The sequence below is a fragment of the Hyla sarda genome, chromosome 9, assembly GCF_029499605.1.
Source record: "Hyla sarda isolate aHylSar1 chromosome 9, aHylSar1.hap1, whole genome shotgun sequence".
Classification (NCBI taxonomy): Eukaryota; Metazoa; Chordata; class Amphibia; order Anura; family Hylidae; genus Hyla; species Hyla sarda.
The window spans coordinates 174,514,762-174,529,248 of record NC_079197.1 but is presented as its reverse complement, the minus strand read 5'-3'; the positions used below and the strand labels follow the sequence as shown (position 1 = coordinate 174,529,248).

Genomic DNA, 14,487 nt, shown 5'->3' with positions numbered 1-14,487 from the left:
AGGTCACTGTGTACATACATTACATTACTTATCCTGTACTGATCCTGAGTTATATCCTGTATTATACCCCAGAGCTGCACTCACTATTCTGCTGGTGAGGTCACTGTGTACATACATTACATTACTTATCCTGTACTGATCCTGAGTTATATCCTGTATTATACTCCAGAGCTGTACTCACTATTCTGCTGGTGAGGTCACTGTGTACATACATTACATTACTTATCCTGTACTGATCCTGAGTTATATCCTGTATTATACCCCAGAGCTGTACTCACTATTCTGCTGGTGAGATCACTGTGTACATACATTACATTACTTATCCTGTACTGATCCTGAGTTATATCCTGTATTATATACTCCAGAGCTGTACTCACTATTCTGCTGGTGAGGTCACTGTGTACATACATTACATTACTTATCCTGTACTGATCCTGAGTTATATCCTGTATTATACTCCAGAGCTGTACTCACTATTCTGCTGGTTGGGTCACTGTGTACATACATTACATTACTTACCCTGTACTGATCCTGAGTTATATCCTGTATTATACTGCAGGGCTGTACTGACTATTCTGCTGGTGAGGTCACTGTGTACATACATTACATTACTTATCCTGTACTGATCCTGAGTTATATCCTGTATTATACTCCAGAGCTGTACTCACTATTCTGCTGGTGAGGTCACTGTGTACATACATTACATTACTTATCCTGTACTGATCCTGAGTTATATCCTGTATTATACCCCAGAGCTGTACTCACTATTCTGCTGGTGAGATCACTGTGTACATACATTACATTACTTATCCTGTACTGATCCTGAGTTATATCCTGTATTATATACTCCAGAGCTGTACTCACTATTCTGCTGGTGAGGTCACTGTGTACATACATTACATTACTTATCCTGTACTGATCCTGAGTTATATCCTGTATTATACTCCAGAGCTGTACTCACTATTCTGCTGGTTGGGTCACTGTGTACATACATTACATTACTTACCCTGTACTGATCCTGAGTTATATCCTGTATTATACTGCAGGGCTGTACTGACTATTCTGCTGGTGAGGTCACTGTGTACATACATTACATTACTTATCTTGTACTGATCCTGAGTTATATCCTGTATTATACCCCAGAGCTGTACTCACTATTCTGCTGGTGAGATCACTGTGTACATACATTACATTACTTATCTTGTACTGATCCTGAGTTATATCCTGTATTATACTCCAGAGCTGTACTCACTATTCTGCTGGTGAGGTCACTGTGTACATTGAGAGATAGTGACAAATAGTGGCCGGGGATCGCTATATTTCCCCAAGCTACCAGTCGTACATGGATGCTAGGTTTCAGGAAGCACATTTATCATCCAAGAAAAGCTGGGTGAGATCTAGGAAATCGAGTAACAATTAGGGCACATTCACACGGCAGAATGAACTGAAAAAAGAGAGATCTGTATAGTTAGCACTGGACAAGCAGGGTTTATATGAGTTTTAAGTTTGTTTAGTTTTGCTACTAAAAAATAAAGACGAAAGCCCTGTTTACACGTTACTTCTGTGTCCCTGTCTCTGACTGCTATTTTGTCACTATTGGACTCGTTTTACGAAGCCAATCTTCTACATATGTGGTTGGGGATTTATCAAAACCTGTTCTGAGATTGCGTGTTGATTTTTTTTTTAAAGGCCTGTTTAAAGAGAAACTGACACCCTGTTCACCCGCACTAAACCGAATATACTTGGTTATAGTGCGGGTGAACAGCTTTACAAAGTGGGCCACTTACTTAAAGGGGTATTCCAGGAAAAAACTTTTTTTCTATATCAACTGGCTCCAGAAAGTTAAACAGATTTGTAAATTAATTCTATTAAAAAAAAATCTTAATCCTTCCAATAATTATCAGCTGCTGAAGTTGAGTTGCTCTTTTCTGTCTGGCAACAGTGCTCTCTGCTGACATCTCTGCTTGTCTCAGGAACTGCACAGAGTAGAAGAGGTTTGCTATGGGGATTTGCTTCTACTCTGGACAGTTCCCGAGACACGTGTCATCAGAGAGCACTTAGACAGAAAAGAACAACTCAACTTCAGCAGCTCATAAGTACTGAAAGGATAAAGATGTTTAATAGAAGTAATTTACAAATCTGTTCAACTTTCTGGAGCCAGTTGATATATATATATATAAAAAAAAGTTTTTTCCTGGATAACCCCTTTAAGGTTGTTGAGTATTTCCTGCTGCATTGTGCAGCTCTGCAGTGGAGGCAGGGAGCTATCTTACCCAGCTCCCCTGCCTCCTCCATATTCTCCGTCTGTCCCGCTTTATTAATATGCTAATGAATGTTGTGGGTTAGCGCCCAGCCGCAGCATTTATTAGCATATTAATGAAGGGGGCAGGCAGGACAGAGAGTATGGAGGAGGCAGAGGAGATGGGTGAGTTGGCTTCTTGCCTCCATTGCACAGAGCTGCGCAATGCAGCAGGAAGATTACAGTGCAATAATTCACTAAATGTCCCTATATATATATGCCAAGCAGATGGTTTCAGGAGAGAGGGCAGAGCCAGGAACACGGAGACAAAACCACATTAACCCCTACATTAACCCCATACAATAACAAAGCAATACCACAGACAAGCAACACAGAATAACGACAGAGAAGAACAGGAGAGGGAAGAGGGCAAAGGGGGGGGGAGGGTAAAGTAGAGGTACCAGTGTCAGGGGCAAGGGGAGGAAGAAGGAGAGGGAGAGAAAAAAAAGATCAGGAAGAAAAGGGGAAAGACAGGAAGACCACGTGCGGCCAGCCCCAGAGGTTCAAGATACTGAGAAATATGCATCCGTGGAACAGCAGCTAGACTAGGGCAGCCAGGTGGAGGTGTAGCGTGTTAGGTCAGACAGGGGCAACAACCATGAGCTCTTCCATATGTTGGGTTGAGGCCAGTTCAGCAACACACTCTCCTACAGTGGGAGCATCTGGGGAGCGCCAGTGCCGGGAGATACAGTCTTCGCTGCTGGAATAAGATGCCACAACAGGGAACGTTTATATTTAGAGACGGACATGGGGAGTATAAACAGCCGCACAGTGCCAGGGTCACGAGGGATAGACACTCCCGTCACAGTCTGAACAATCGTAAGGACTTAATTCCAGAAAGGGGACAGGGCCTGACAACTCCCCCATATATGTGTCGTCATGCCCTCGGCAGCTCCACACCTCCAACAAGAATCCGGGACAGATGGGTACCAGCGGTGAAGTACCGACGGCACACGGTACCAGCAGGAGAGAATTTTTAAGCTAGTCTACTGGGCTTTAGTAGCCATGACCGCTTTAAGAGTCAGGGAGAAGCAGCGGGACCACCAAGCTTCCCTGAGGACATCTAGGAGAGTCTCCGTGGACTCTGCCCATCCTTTCCAGCCCACCGGAGCACCTGAAAGCTGAACTAATTGATGCCGGCTAAAGTCAGCAAACGCCGAGCCGAGAAGTTTATGATGAATCAAATTACTTTTAAGTTCGCTCATCTCTAGAGACCACGTCCAGGGGAGCGTAGAGAGGGAGCGAGGGCACATAGCTTGGGCCAGCCGTACCCAGAGTTTACGGTCAGGGTTGTGGAACCAGTCCAGAGCCCTCGCGTGAGCCCAAGCGAGGTAGTAGAGCCTGCCGTCAGGAAGCCCAACCCCGTCGGAAAGTTTATTCCGGGTTAAGAGGAGCCTGTTAATCCTGGACGGGAGGACGACCACACAAAAGAGTCGAAACATCTCTGGAGTTGTACCCAAAACCGGGTGGATATATGCATTGCAAGTATAGCAACAGTGGCTTGATAGTTATCTTTAGTATGGCAATCCGGCTGAACCAGGAGAATTCTCCATTATTCCAAGAGGCTAGGTCAGAGCGGATGTGAGGCAGCAAAGGCGAGAAAGTTGAGAGAGAACAAGGTAGACAGATCAGCTGGGATGACAGTCCCCAGATAGGAGATACCCCAGGAAGGCCAGGTGAAAGGAAATGAGGAGTGAAGGGCCAACTGCTCATGGTCTGGCAATGAAACACCCAGCACCTCAGATTTGGAATAATTGATTTTGAAGTTAGACCAGCAGCCAAACTCAGAGTCTGGCCATCAGGGTTGGGAGAGAAGCCAACAGATTAGTGAGGTAAACTAGGAGATCATCTGCGAAGGCCGAACATTTGTATTCGTGATCGCCAATGGCAAGGCCACGAATATCAGGATCAGCACAGATGGAGGAGAGCAGATGTTCCATCACCAGGACATACAGCAGGGGAGAAAGGGGGCATCCCTGTCTAGTGCCATTGTGAATGCTGAAGAGGGTACACAGGGAGCCGTTGATCTTCAGACGGGCAGATAGGAAGTTATAGAGCGCCAGGACTTTGGCTATAAAGACAGGGCCTAGACCAATACGTTGGAGGGTCTGTACCAGGGAGGGCCAAGACACGCGATCAAAGGCCTTTTCGGCATCTAGAGAAAGGACCATCATGGGAATCCATTGTAAATGGGCAAGGGGGAGAAGATCTAAAAGTTTTCAGCACCTGGCGATGCCACATGTTTATTTTTGTTTACATATAAAGTCATGGCCTGAGTCAGCAATGGGGTCCTCCTGGGTCTCCTCCATAGTGGGGTCCTCCTGGGTCTCCTCCATAGTGGGGTCCTCCTGGGTCTCCTCCATAGTGGGGTCCTCCTGGGTCTCCTCCATAGTATTTCATTTAAATGTCGCCGGATAGTTCGCGCTGACACTGATGCTCCCTGAGCCTGCAGAACAGCTTGAATATCTTTGGAACGTGTTTGGGGCTGCTTATCCATCATCCAGACTATCCTGCATTGACACCTTTCATCAATTTTTCTCTTCCGTCCACGCCCAGGGAGATTATCTACAGTACCATGGGTTGTAAACTTCTTGATAATGTTGCGCACTGTGGACAGAGGCAAATCTAGATCTCTGGAGATGGACTTGTAACCTTGAGATTGTTGATATTTTTCCACAGTTTTTGTTCTCAAGTCCTCAGACAGTTCTCTTCTCTTTCTGTTGTCCAAGCTTAGTGTGGCACACAATGCAAAGGCTAAGTGAACTTCTCTCCTTTTTATCTGCTTTCAGGTGTGATTTTTATATTGCCCACACCTGTTACTTAATCTAGGTGAATTTAAAGGAGCATCACATGCTTGAAAAAAATCTTATTTTTCCACAATTTTGAAAGGGTGCCAATAATTTTGTCCAGCCTATTTTTGGAGTTTGGTGACATTTAGAGATGAGCGAACTTACAGTAAATTCGATTCGTCACAAACTTCTCGGCTCGGCAGTTGATGACTTATCCTGCATAAATTAGTTCAGCTTTCAGGTGCTCCCGTGGGCTGGAAAAGGTGGATACAGTCCTAGGAAAGAGTCTCCTAGGACTGTATCCACCTTTTCCAGCCCAGGGGAGCACCTGAAAGCTGAACTAATTTATGCAGGATAAGTCATCAACTGCCGAGCCGAGAAGTTCGTGATGAATCGAATTTACTGTTAGTTCGCTCATCTCTAGTGACATTATGTCCAATTTGCTTTTTTTCCTCCTTTTTTGGTTTAGTTCCAATACAAACAAAGGGAATAAACATGTGTATAGCAAAACGTGTGTTACTGCAATCCTTTCCTGTAAGAAATACTTCATTTTCTAGAAACATTTCAGGGGTGCCAACATTTATGGCCATAGCATTGATCAGTGTAATCTGTGCTCGATTGCTCCAGCATGGATCTCAGGCTTGGAGCAATCAAACGCCGAGTGGACAGCGAGGAGCAAAGTAAGGCGCCTCCCGCAGTCCTCTTAGGTGTTTGGGACGCCGCGATTTCATCACGACTGTCCCGAACAGCTCTGCTGAGCTAACCGGCAGTATTTTCTCCCGTTTTAGACGCCACAATCAACTTTGATTACGGCGTCTAAAGGGTTAATACCAGACATCAGCCTGATCTGCAATGTCCGTTATTAACCGGGACCCAGCAGGTACGAAGCGCGGTTCACATAACTGGAGCCGTCCATAAATATACATCTGTGGTCGTTAGGGGGTTAAAAGTGAGAGGACTACACAACTTCAGGTGCATTTTAAATGGGTAATCCGATTGAAAACAAATAATGCCAGAAAGTTAAAACACATTTGTAAATTACTTCTATATAAAAAAATCTTAATCCTTCCAGTACTTCCAGCTGCTGTATACTGCAGAGGAAGTTGTGTAGTTCTTTTCTGTCTGACCAAGGTGCTACTCAGGAACTGTCCAGAGTAAAGCAAATCCCCATAGCAAACCTATCCTGCTCTGCACAGTTCCTGACACGAACAGAGGTGTCAGCGGAGAGCACGGTTGTCAGACAGAAAAGAACTACACAACTTTCTCTGGAGCATACAGCAGCTGATAAGTACTGGAAGGATTAAGATTTTTACACAGAAGTCATTTACAAATGTGTTTAACTTTCTGGCATCAGTTGATTTAAAAACCATTTGTTTTCCCCCGGAGTACCCCTTTAAGCATAAACATGCTGACTAGAGATGAACGAACTTACAGTAAGTTCGATTCGTCACGAACTTCTCGGCTCGGCAGTTGATGACTTTTCCTGCGTAAATTAGTTCAGCTTTCAGGTGCTCCGGTGGGCTGGAAAAGGTGGATACAGTCCTAGGAAAGAGTCTCCTAGGACTTTATCCATCTTTTCCAGCCCACCGGAAAGCTGAACTAATTTATGCAGGAAAAGTCATCAACTGCCGAGCCGAGAAGTTTGTGACGAATCAAATTTACTGTAAGTTCGCTCATCTCTAATGCTGACGTACAATTTGTGAACACTATATTAGTAAGTCAGTTATAGGTCTTGGGGTATCACAATATAATAATACCACGTGTGCGCCAACACCAACTTGGCGCTTCCCCCTTCCAGACCCAGTCTTTCTTCCCCCTCCACACAGTAAACTGGTCACCATATATCTGCAGATCCTGTTTATTACAAAAACAAAATGAAAATCATGAGCTCCCAAAAATGTGGAAAAAATAAAAATACAAAACATAACGTAAAAGCCCCACTATATGCACAAGTCATATCCGAACACGGTGAGAGGGGACGGGGCCGACGCAGTCGATTAGGTCATCACTTCCCAGCCAGCAGAGGGTTCCTTAGCACCACTATGACGCTGTCACCTCGTAGAAACATTTTGGAGATGTATCTGTCTTTGTTGACTGGTTTGGATTTCTTCTTTCCTTTGCCACTTTTCGGGACCTCGGTCCACATCTCCTTGACATTCTCCAAGACCATGTTACAGTGTCTGTGTGGGGAGGAGGGAGATATAGGTAAGATGGAGACAATACAAGGGGAGGTCATCCTACTCCAGTGTTTCCCAACCAGGGTGCCTTTATCTGTTGTAAAACTACAACTCCCAGCATGCCCGGACAGCCGACGGCTGTCCGGGCATGCTGGGAATTGTAGTTTTACAACAGCTGGAGGCACCCTGGTTGGGAAGCACTGTCCTACTCTAAGAGCCAATAAAATTGCAAATTCCAGCATGTCCGGAGCATGCTGGGAGTTGTAGCTTTGTTAGCTCTTAGAATAGACAGTGGTTCCCAACCAGTGTGCCTCCAGCTGTTGCAAAAGTACAATGTCTGGGCATGCTGGGAGTTGTAGCTTTGTAAGCTCTTAGAATAGGACAGTGTTTCCAAACCAGTGTGCCTCCAGCTGTTGCAAAAGTACAACGTCTGGGCATGCTGGGAGTTGTAGCTTTGTTAGCTCTTAGAATAGGACAGTGTTTCCCAACCAGGGGGCCTCCAGCTCTTGCAATACTACAACTCCCAGTATGCCCGGACAGCCAAAGGCTGTCCAGGCATGCTGGGTGTTGTAGATTTCCAACAGCTGGAGGCACACTGGTTTGGAAACACTGTCTTACTCTAAGAGGTAATAAAACTCCCAGAATGTTCCCACAACCGAAGGCTGTAGTTTAGCAGTTGTTATAGATTTGCAACAGCTGGAGGCACCCTGGTTGTCCCAGCTGTGCGGGCATGCTGGGAGTCTTAGTTTTGTTAGCTCTTAGAGTAGGACTGTGTTTCCCAACCAGCGTGCCTCCAGCTGTTGCAAAACTACAACTCCCAGCATGCCTGGACAGCCTTTGGCTGTCCGGGCATGCTGGGAGTTGTAGTTTTGCAACAGCTGGAGGCACACTGGTTGGGAAACACTGTCCTATTCTAAGAGCTAACAAAGCTACAACTCCCAGCATGCCCAGACGTTGTAGTTTTGCAACAGCAGGAGGCACACTGGTTGGGTAACACTGTCCTATTCTAAGAGCTACCAAAGCTACAACTCCCAGCATGCCCAGACGTTGTAGTTTTGCAACAGCTGGAGGCAAACTGGTTGCGAAACACTGTTCTATTCTAAGAGCTAATAAAGCTACAACTCCCAGCATGCCCAGATGATGTAGTTTTGCAACAGCTGGAGGCACACTGGTTGGGAAACACTGACCTACTCTAAGGGCCACACACTTACCTGTCAAAGGCCTTCACCCTCCCCAGTAGCTTCTTGTTGTTCCTGCAGTTGATGAGAACCTGGGTGTTATTCTTCACGGACTGTGTCAGCACCGACAGGGGCCCCGTGTTGAACTCCTCCTCCTCCCGTTTCTGCAGCTCGTCCGGGGTCATCTCACTCTTCGGCTTGTTTAGGAGACTCCTGGAGGTACACAAAAACATAAAAGGAAGATAAGATACACGTACAGTATACAGAGCACCATCATAAATTATACAGGGGTCTTATACATTACACTTAAAGAGTACCTGTCATGAACTTGTTAAATGTTATAATCCTCCCAGGTCACTGCCCCCATCATGATAAACCACCCCCGGCCTTTATTTTTATTATTTTTTAGTTTTCTACCTTGATATTGCTCTGTATTCTCTGCTCAATCTCAGTCACATTCACAGACTGGGAAGGGGCGTTCCCCAGCAGGCGTGACATCATCTGAAGCCATACAGGGGAGAACTTCCTCCCTCACTCTGCTACACACAGCCCAGAGCAGTTCAGTGTGAGATGAGCTATGATTGGCTAAGGCTGCACACCCCCTCAGCACTCCAGACTGCATTTCCTGATTATAGACTTCTGTCAGACCAGCAGGAGTCCAAAGTATGTGCAAGAGATGGGGGAAATGTGCTCTGGCCAAGTAGGGAGACACCTAGTGGCAGCTTTTTTTTTTTTAACCCCTTAAGGACACAGGGTTTTTCCACTTTTGTTTTTTCCTCATCACCTTCTAAAAATCATAACGCTTTAAATTTGCACATACAGACCCATGAGAGGGCTTTTTTTTGCGCCACCAATTGTACTTTATAATGACATCAATCAGTTCACCACAAAATTCACGGCGAAACCAGAAGAAAAATATTTGTGGGGCAGAATTGGAAAAATGCCATTTTGTAACTTTTGGGGGCTTCCGATTCTATGCAGTGCACTTTTCGGTAAAAATGACAACATATCTTTACTTTGTAGGTCCATACGGTCACAATGATACCTAATTTATGTAGGTTTTATTTTATTTTACTACTTTAAAAAAAAAAAACACACCAAAATGAGTGTGTGTAAAATGGTCATCTTCTGACCCCTATAACTTGACCGTGCGGTTTAATTAACATTATATTGTTATAGTTTGGACATTTACGCATGTGGCGATACCACATATGTTTATTTTTATTATGTTTACATATTTTTTTTATATGGAATTTGGGAAAAGGGGGGTGATTCACACTTTTAATATGGAAGAGGTTAATGTGTGTGTTTTTTAAACTCTTTATTCAACTTTTGTTTTACTCTTTATTAGTCCCTTAGGGGACTTTTAGGAGGAATCATTTGATTCCTCATACAGATCAATGTGGTTCCATAGAACCACATTGATCTGTCTGTCTGGTCCTGCCAGGCTTTATCTTTGCCAGAGCTGCAGCCAGCACAGGACATGAGGTAAGCCCTCCGGCTACCTCCACAGTGGATTGCAGCGAACGCCCACCGCCCACCCCGGTCGCGCTGCAGGGGGCCGATCCACCCCACTGGACCACCAGGGATGGTTTAAATGTCCCCTTAGATGCCAATGTCAACTTTGACAGCAGCGATCTAAAGGGTTAATAGCTGGACGCGGCATTCGCCGCATGTCGGCTATTAACAGCGGCCCCCGGCTACAGGAATCAGCTGGGGGCCGGTATGACGCAGGCTCAAGTCGGGGGCCCATGCCATACACCGCTTGCCGTCTCTGGACGAACTGGCTCATCCTTAGACGGCAACAGGTTAAAACACAAATAAAACATAGAAAACTTCATTATTTTTTACAAAGTGCATTAAAAAGATTTTTTTTTATTTACCATAAGGAGTGCAAAATCAAAAATTAGTTTTAAATGAGAGTGGCCATTTAAAGGGGTAGTCCGGCGAAAAACAACTCCCATTCATTTCCATGGGAGCTCCAAAGAGACCCAGGTGCTGTACTAAGGCATCTGCAGTGCTCCCATAGAGATTAATGTCTAGCATTAATGTCGTGCACCGTCTGTAGCATACGCTCCTTTCAGAGAGCCGGAGTGCCGGGTAAGAGATCGCGGGGGTCCCAGCAATCAAACCCCCCACGATCAGACACGTATTCCCTATCCTGTGGATAGAGAATAAGTTGTTTTTTGTTGGACTACCCCTTTTATTTAAAGGAGTACTCAGCCCCTAGACATCTGATCATGGGGGGTCCCGCTGCTGGGAAGTACGCTCCGTGCAGGAAGACTAGCAATGCGGCGCCGGAGGCTCGTGAAGTCACAGCCACACCCCCGTTTGTGAAGTCACACCCTCTCTCTCAATGCAAGTCTATGGAAGCGAGCGAGGACGTGACGTCACGAGCCTCCGGCGCAACAGCCGGTGTTCTAAACGAACGCTGGGTGCTGAAGACATCTTATCCCCTATCCTTTGGACAGGGCATAAGATGTCTAGTGGCGGAGCACCCCTTTAAAAGCTTTGCTCAAATGCAGGATGACTGATATCACGCATCCCTCTTACTAAGTATTAAAGGGGTTATCCAGGGGAAAAAAAAATAATAATTCCATATCAACTGGCTCCAGAAAGTTTAACAGATTTGTAAATTACTTCTATTAAAAAAAAATATTAATCCTTCCAGTACTTAGCTGAAGGTGAGTTGTTCTTTCCTGTCTGACCACAGTGCTCTCTGATGACACCTCTGTCTGCCTCAGACACTGTTCAGAGCAGGAGAGGTTTGCTATGGGGATTTGCTCCTAATCTGGACAGATCCTGAGATAGACAGCGGTGTCAGCAGAGAGCACTGTGGTCAGACCGGAAAGAACAACTCAACTTCAGCAGATGATAAGTACTGGAAGGATTAAGGTGTTTTAATATAAGTAATTTACAAATCTATTTAACTTTCCGGAGCCAGTTGATATGAAGAAAAAAAAAAAAAAGGTTTCACTGGATACCCCTTTAACATTTGCGCCATTCCATTAGGACTGTCTCCATCTGTACCCTTGACTCTCAATTTACCAAGTCATATGGATCTTGTGCTGGGATCAGGGAGCCATTAAGGGGGTTATTTCGACCATTTATGGGGATATGTCGACTATTTATCCTAGACTGTATCTTTACTTTATTAACAGGTGTTATCTGGGGATAGAGAAAGAACTAATGTCTTCCAAAAAACAGTGCCATGCCTGTCGTCAGTTTGTGTGGGGTATTACAACTTGACTATTTACTTCAATGGAACTGAGCTGCAATATCACACACAACCTGTGGACGGGGGTGGCGCTCAATTGGCTGTTTTTCTAATCCTGGATAACCCAGTGGTATTCCAGTACTTAAAGGAGTACTCCGGTGGAAAACATTTTTTTTTTTTTTTTTTTTTTTTTTTATCAACTGATGCCAGAAAGTTAAACAGATTTGTGAATTACTTCTATTAAAAAATCTTTATCCTTCCAGTCCTTATTAGCTACTGTATACTACTTCTTGGATTTCTGTTTTTTTTTGTTGTCCACAGTGCTCTCTGCTGACACCTCTGTCCGTATCAGGAACTGCCCAGGACAGGAGCAAATCCCCATAGCAAACCTATGCTGCTCTGGACAGTTCCTGATGTGTCAGCAGAGAGCACTGTGGACAGAAAAAAAAAAAAAAAAAAAAGAAATCCAAAAACAAAAGAACTTTCTCTGTAATATACAGCCGCTAATAAGTACTGGAAGGATAAAGATTTTTTTAATAGAAGTAATTTACAAATCTGTTTAACTTTCTGGCACCAGTTGATTAAAAAACAAAAAATTATATATATGGAACGCTTCACGAATTTGCGTGTCATCCTTGCGCAGGGGCCATGCTAATCTTCTCTGTAGCGTTCCAATTTTAGTATATGTGCTGCCGATAGCTTCGGCAGCACATATACTGAAATTGGAATGATACAGAGAAGATTAGCATGGCCCCTGCGCAAGGATGACATGCAAATCCGTGAAGCGTTCCATATAAAAAATAAAAGTTTTCCACCGGAGTACCCCTTTAACTTATCCACAGGATACTACAGTGTTTCCCAACCAGGATGTCTCCAGCTGTTGCATAACTACAACTCCCAGCATGCCCGGACAACCGGGAGTTGCAGTTTTGCAACAGCTTGAGGGTCCCTGGATGGGAAACTTGACACAGACCTGATGTTGCTTAGACGAGAGGGAAGCCATGATTTACCTTTAATTATCACCCATGTATAATACATTACATATGATATTATTATATGATAATGTGTATTTTATATCTTGTGTAACATATAATAGCCCCATAATGTGGAATGTATTATGTGAATATATATATATATATATATATATATATATATATATATATATATATATTTTATTAAAGGAGATATCCAGTGGTGAACAACTTATCCCCTTATAGGGGATAAGTTGCAGATGCGGGGGGTCCGACCGCTGGGGCCTGACAGCCCGCGGGAAGTGGGCGTGTCGACCACCGCACGAAGCAGCGGCCGACACGCCACCTCAATACAACTCTTTGGCAGAGCTGGAGCGCTGCGTTCGGCAATCTCCGGCCCTGCCATAGCGCTGTATTGAGGGGGCGTGTTGGACGCCGCTTAGTGTGGTGGTCGACACCTGCTATCTGGCCGGAGAGCCTGGCCCCCGTACAGAGAGATCGCGGGGGACCCCAGCGGTCAGACCTCCCGTGATCTCAAACTTACCCCTATCCTTAGGATAGGGGATACGTTTTTCACCACTGGACTACCCCTTTAAGCATGCTGGGAGTTGTAGTTTTGCAAATGCTGTTGGGACCCTGGTTGGTAAACACAATGTTTAATAAAAAAAAAAAAAAAAAATTTGAATACATATATCACATATTACATTCCACATTATATGGGGCTATTATGTGTTACATCAGGGGTCAAGTCCTAGGAAAAAAAGTGTGGGAACTCTCCCAAGATTTCCATTTTAAAGGCATAGACATCTGCCACTGGGGACCCCCGCATTCTCCCTGCTGCCCCCGGCGTTCGTTTAGAGCGTTGGGTGCAGCACCAGAGGCTTGCGACGTCACGCTCACGGCGCTTCAATGCAAGTCTATGGGATGAGGTGTAATGGCCACCACGCACCCTCCCATAGACTTGCATTGAGGGGCATTACTGTGATATCACGAGCCTCTGCCCCGCATCACCAGTGATCCGGCACGGAGCGATGTTCACTCTGTGCACCGCATGTCTGGGGTGCCGCAGACGAGATCGCGGGGGTCCCCAGCAGCAGGACCCCCATGATCTGACTTCTTATCCGCTATCCTTTGGATAGGAGATAAGATGTCTAGGGGCAGAGTACCCCTTTAAGGGCTGGTCCTGCAGGACTCCTGCTTATGGGAACTGCGTTCCTGCTGTGGAAAAAGTGCAGGAACTCCGTTCCCATGAGTTCCTGCAGGACTTGAGACCTGTGTTACATGTTATATCAGGGGCTATTATGTGTTACATGTTATATCAGGGGCTATTATGTGTTACATGTTATTTCAGGGTATTAAAGGTAATGATCTATTACATCATCCAGGGGTATTATATAATACACAAGACACATTACACATTATAATGGGTATTTTATACGTTACATGGGTATTATATATATATATATATATATATATATTAGACAAAGGAAACTTTTATACATGTACATTAATCGCTATAGATTCTAAGTGATAATACACCTAGTATTCCTTACACACCACATGACATACTATAAATAATAAGAGATATTACAGATATTTCTAGGCCATATACCCGGCTCACTTACATCTTTCCCTCTTCACGTTGTTCCAGCGATTCTAACTCTGCAGTCGCTCAGCTTCCGCTTCCGGGCCGTGCAGGGGTCAGAGGAGGGACTTCCGCTCTTGGTTACTATGGTGATGATCGGTGTAAGTTTATTAGTAAGGAAGTGGTGGCGAGTCCCGCCATTTGGTGGCTGGGAATCTATGCTGTGGGTACTGCTATATACTAGACATCTTCTCTTCAGTATATACAGCTA

At 44.8% G+C, this 14,487-nt stretch overlaps 2 protein-coding genes and 2 pseudogenes across 5 annotated transcripts in view; 2 read left to right on the top strand and 2 right to left on the bottom strand.

Annotated features, from left to right (window-relative positions):
• Window positions 1-6,936: 6,936 nt before the first annotated feature.
• SNRPD2 (small nuclear ribonucleoprotein D2 polypeptide) lies at window positions 6,937-14,394 on the bottom strand. Its single transcript, XM_056540674.1, has 3 exons — window positions 14,257-14,394; window positions 8,477-8,656; window positions 6,937-7,268 (listed from the first exon to the last, which is right to left on the bottom strand). Coding segments are annotated over exons 1-3 (357 nt in total). The 5' UTR covers window positions 14,259-14,394; the 3' UTR covers window positions 6,937-7,093.
• Window positions 12,259-12,371, bottom strand: LOC130292186 (U6 spliceosomal RNA; annotated as a pseudogene).
• LOC130292187 (U6 spliceosomal RNA) lies at window positions 12,347-12,459 on the top strand (annotated as a pseudogene).
• The window catches only part of LOC130291653 (peptidoglycan-recognition protein SC2-like), a 43,563-nt gene continuing 43,378 nt past the window's right edge, over window positions 14,303-14,487 (top strand). For 2 of the 4 annotated variants that reach the window (XM_056540655.1, XM_056540661.1), the window contains exon 1: window positions 14,378-14,439. The gene's annotated coding sequence lies outside the window, so the exon portion shown is untranslated. Of the gene's footprint in view, window positions 14,444-14,487 lie in introns of all 4 variants that reach the window. The other 2 variants (XM_056540656.1, XM_056540657.1) reach the window with 2 other exon arrangements.

Excerpts from the sequence above, each read along its gene's own strand:
- SNRPD2 (XM_056540674.1), bottom strand. Across the intron at positions 7,269-8,476 it reads AGGGTGAAGGCCTTTGACAG|ACACTGTAACATGGTCTTGG; the intron begins GTAAGTGTGTGG and ends CTCCCCACACAG.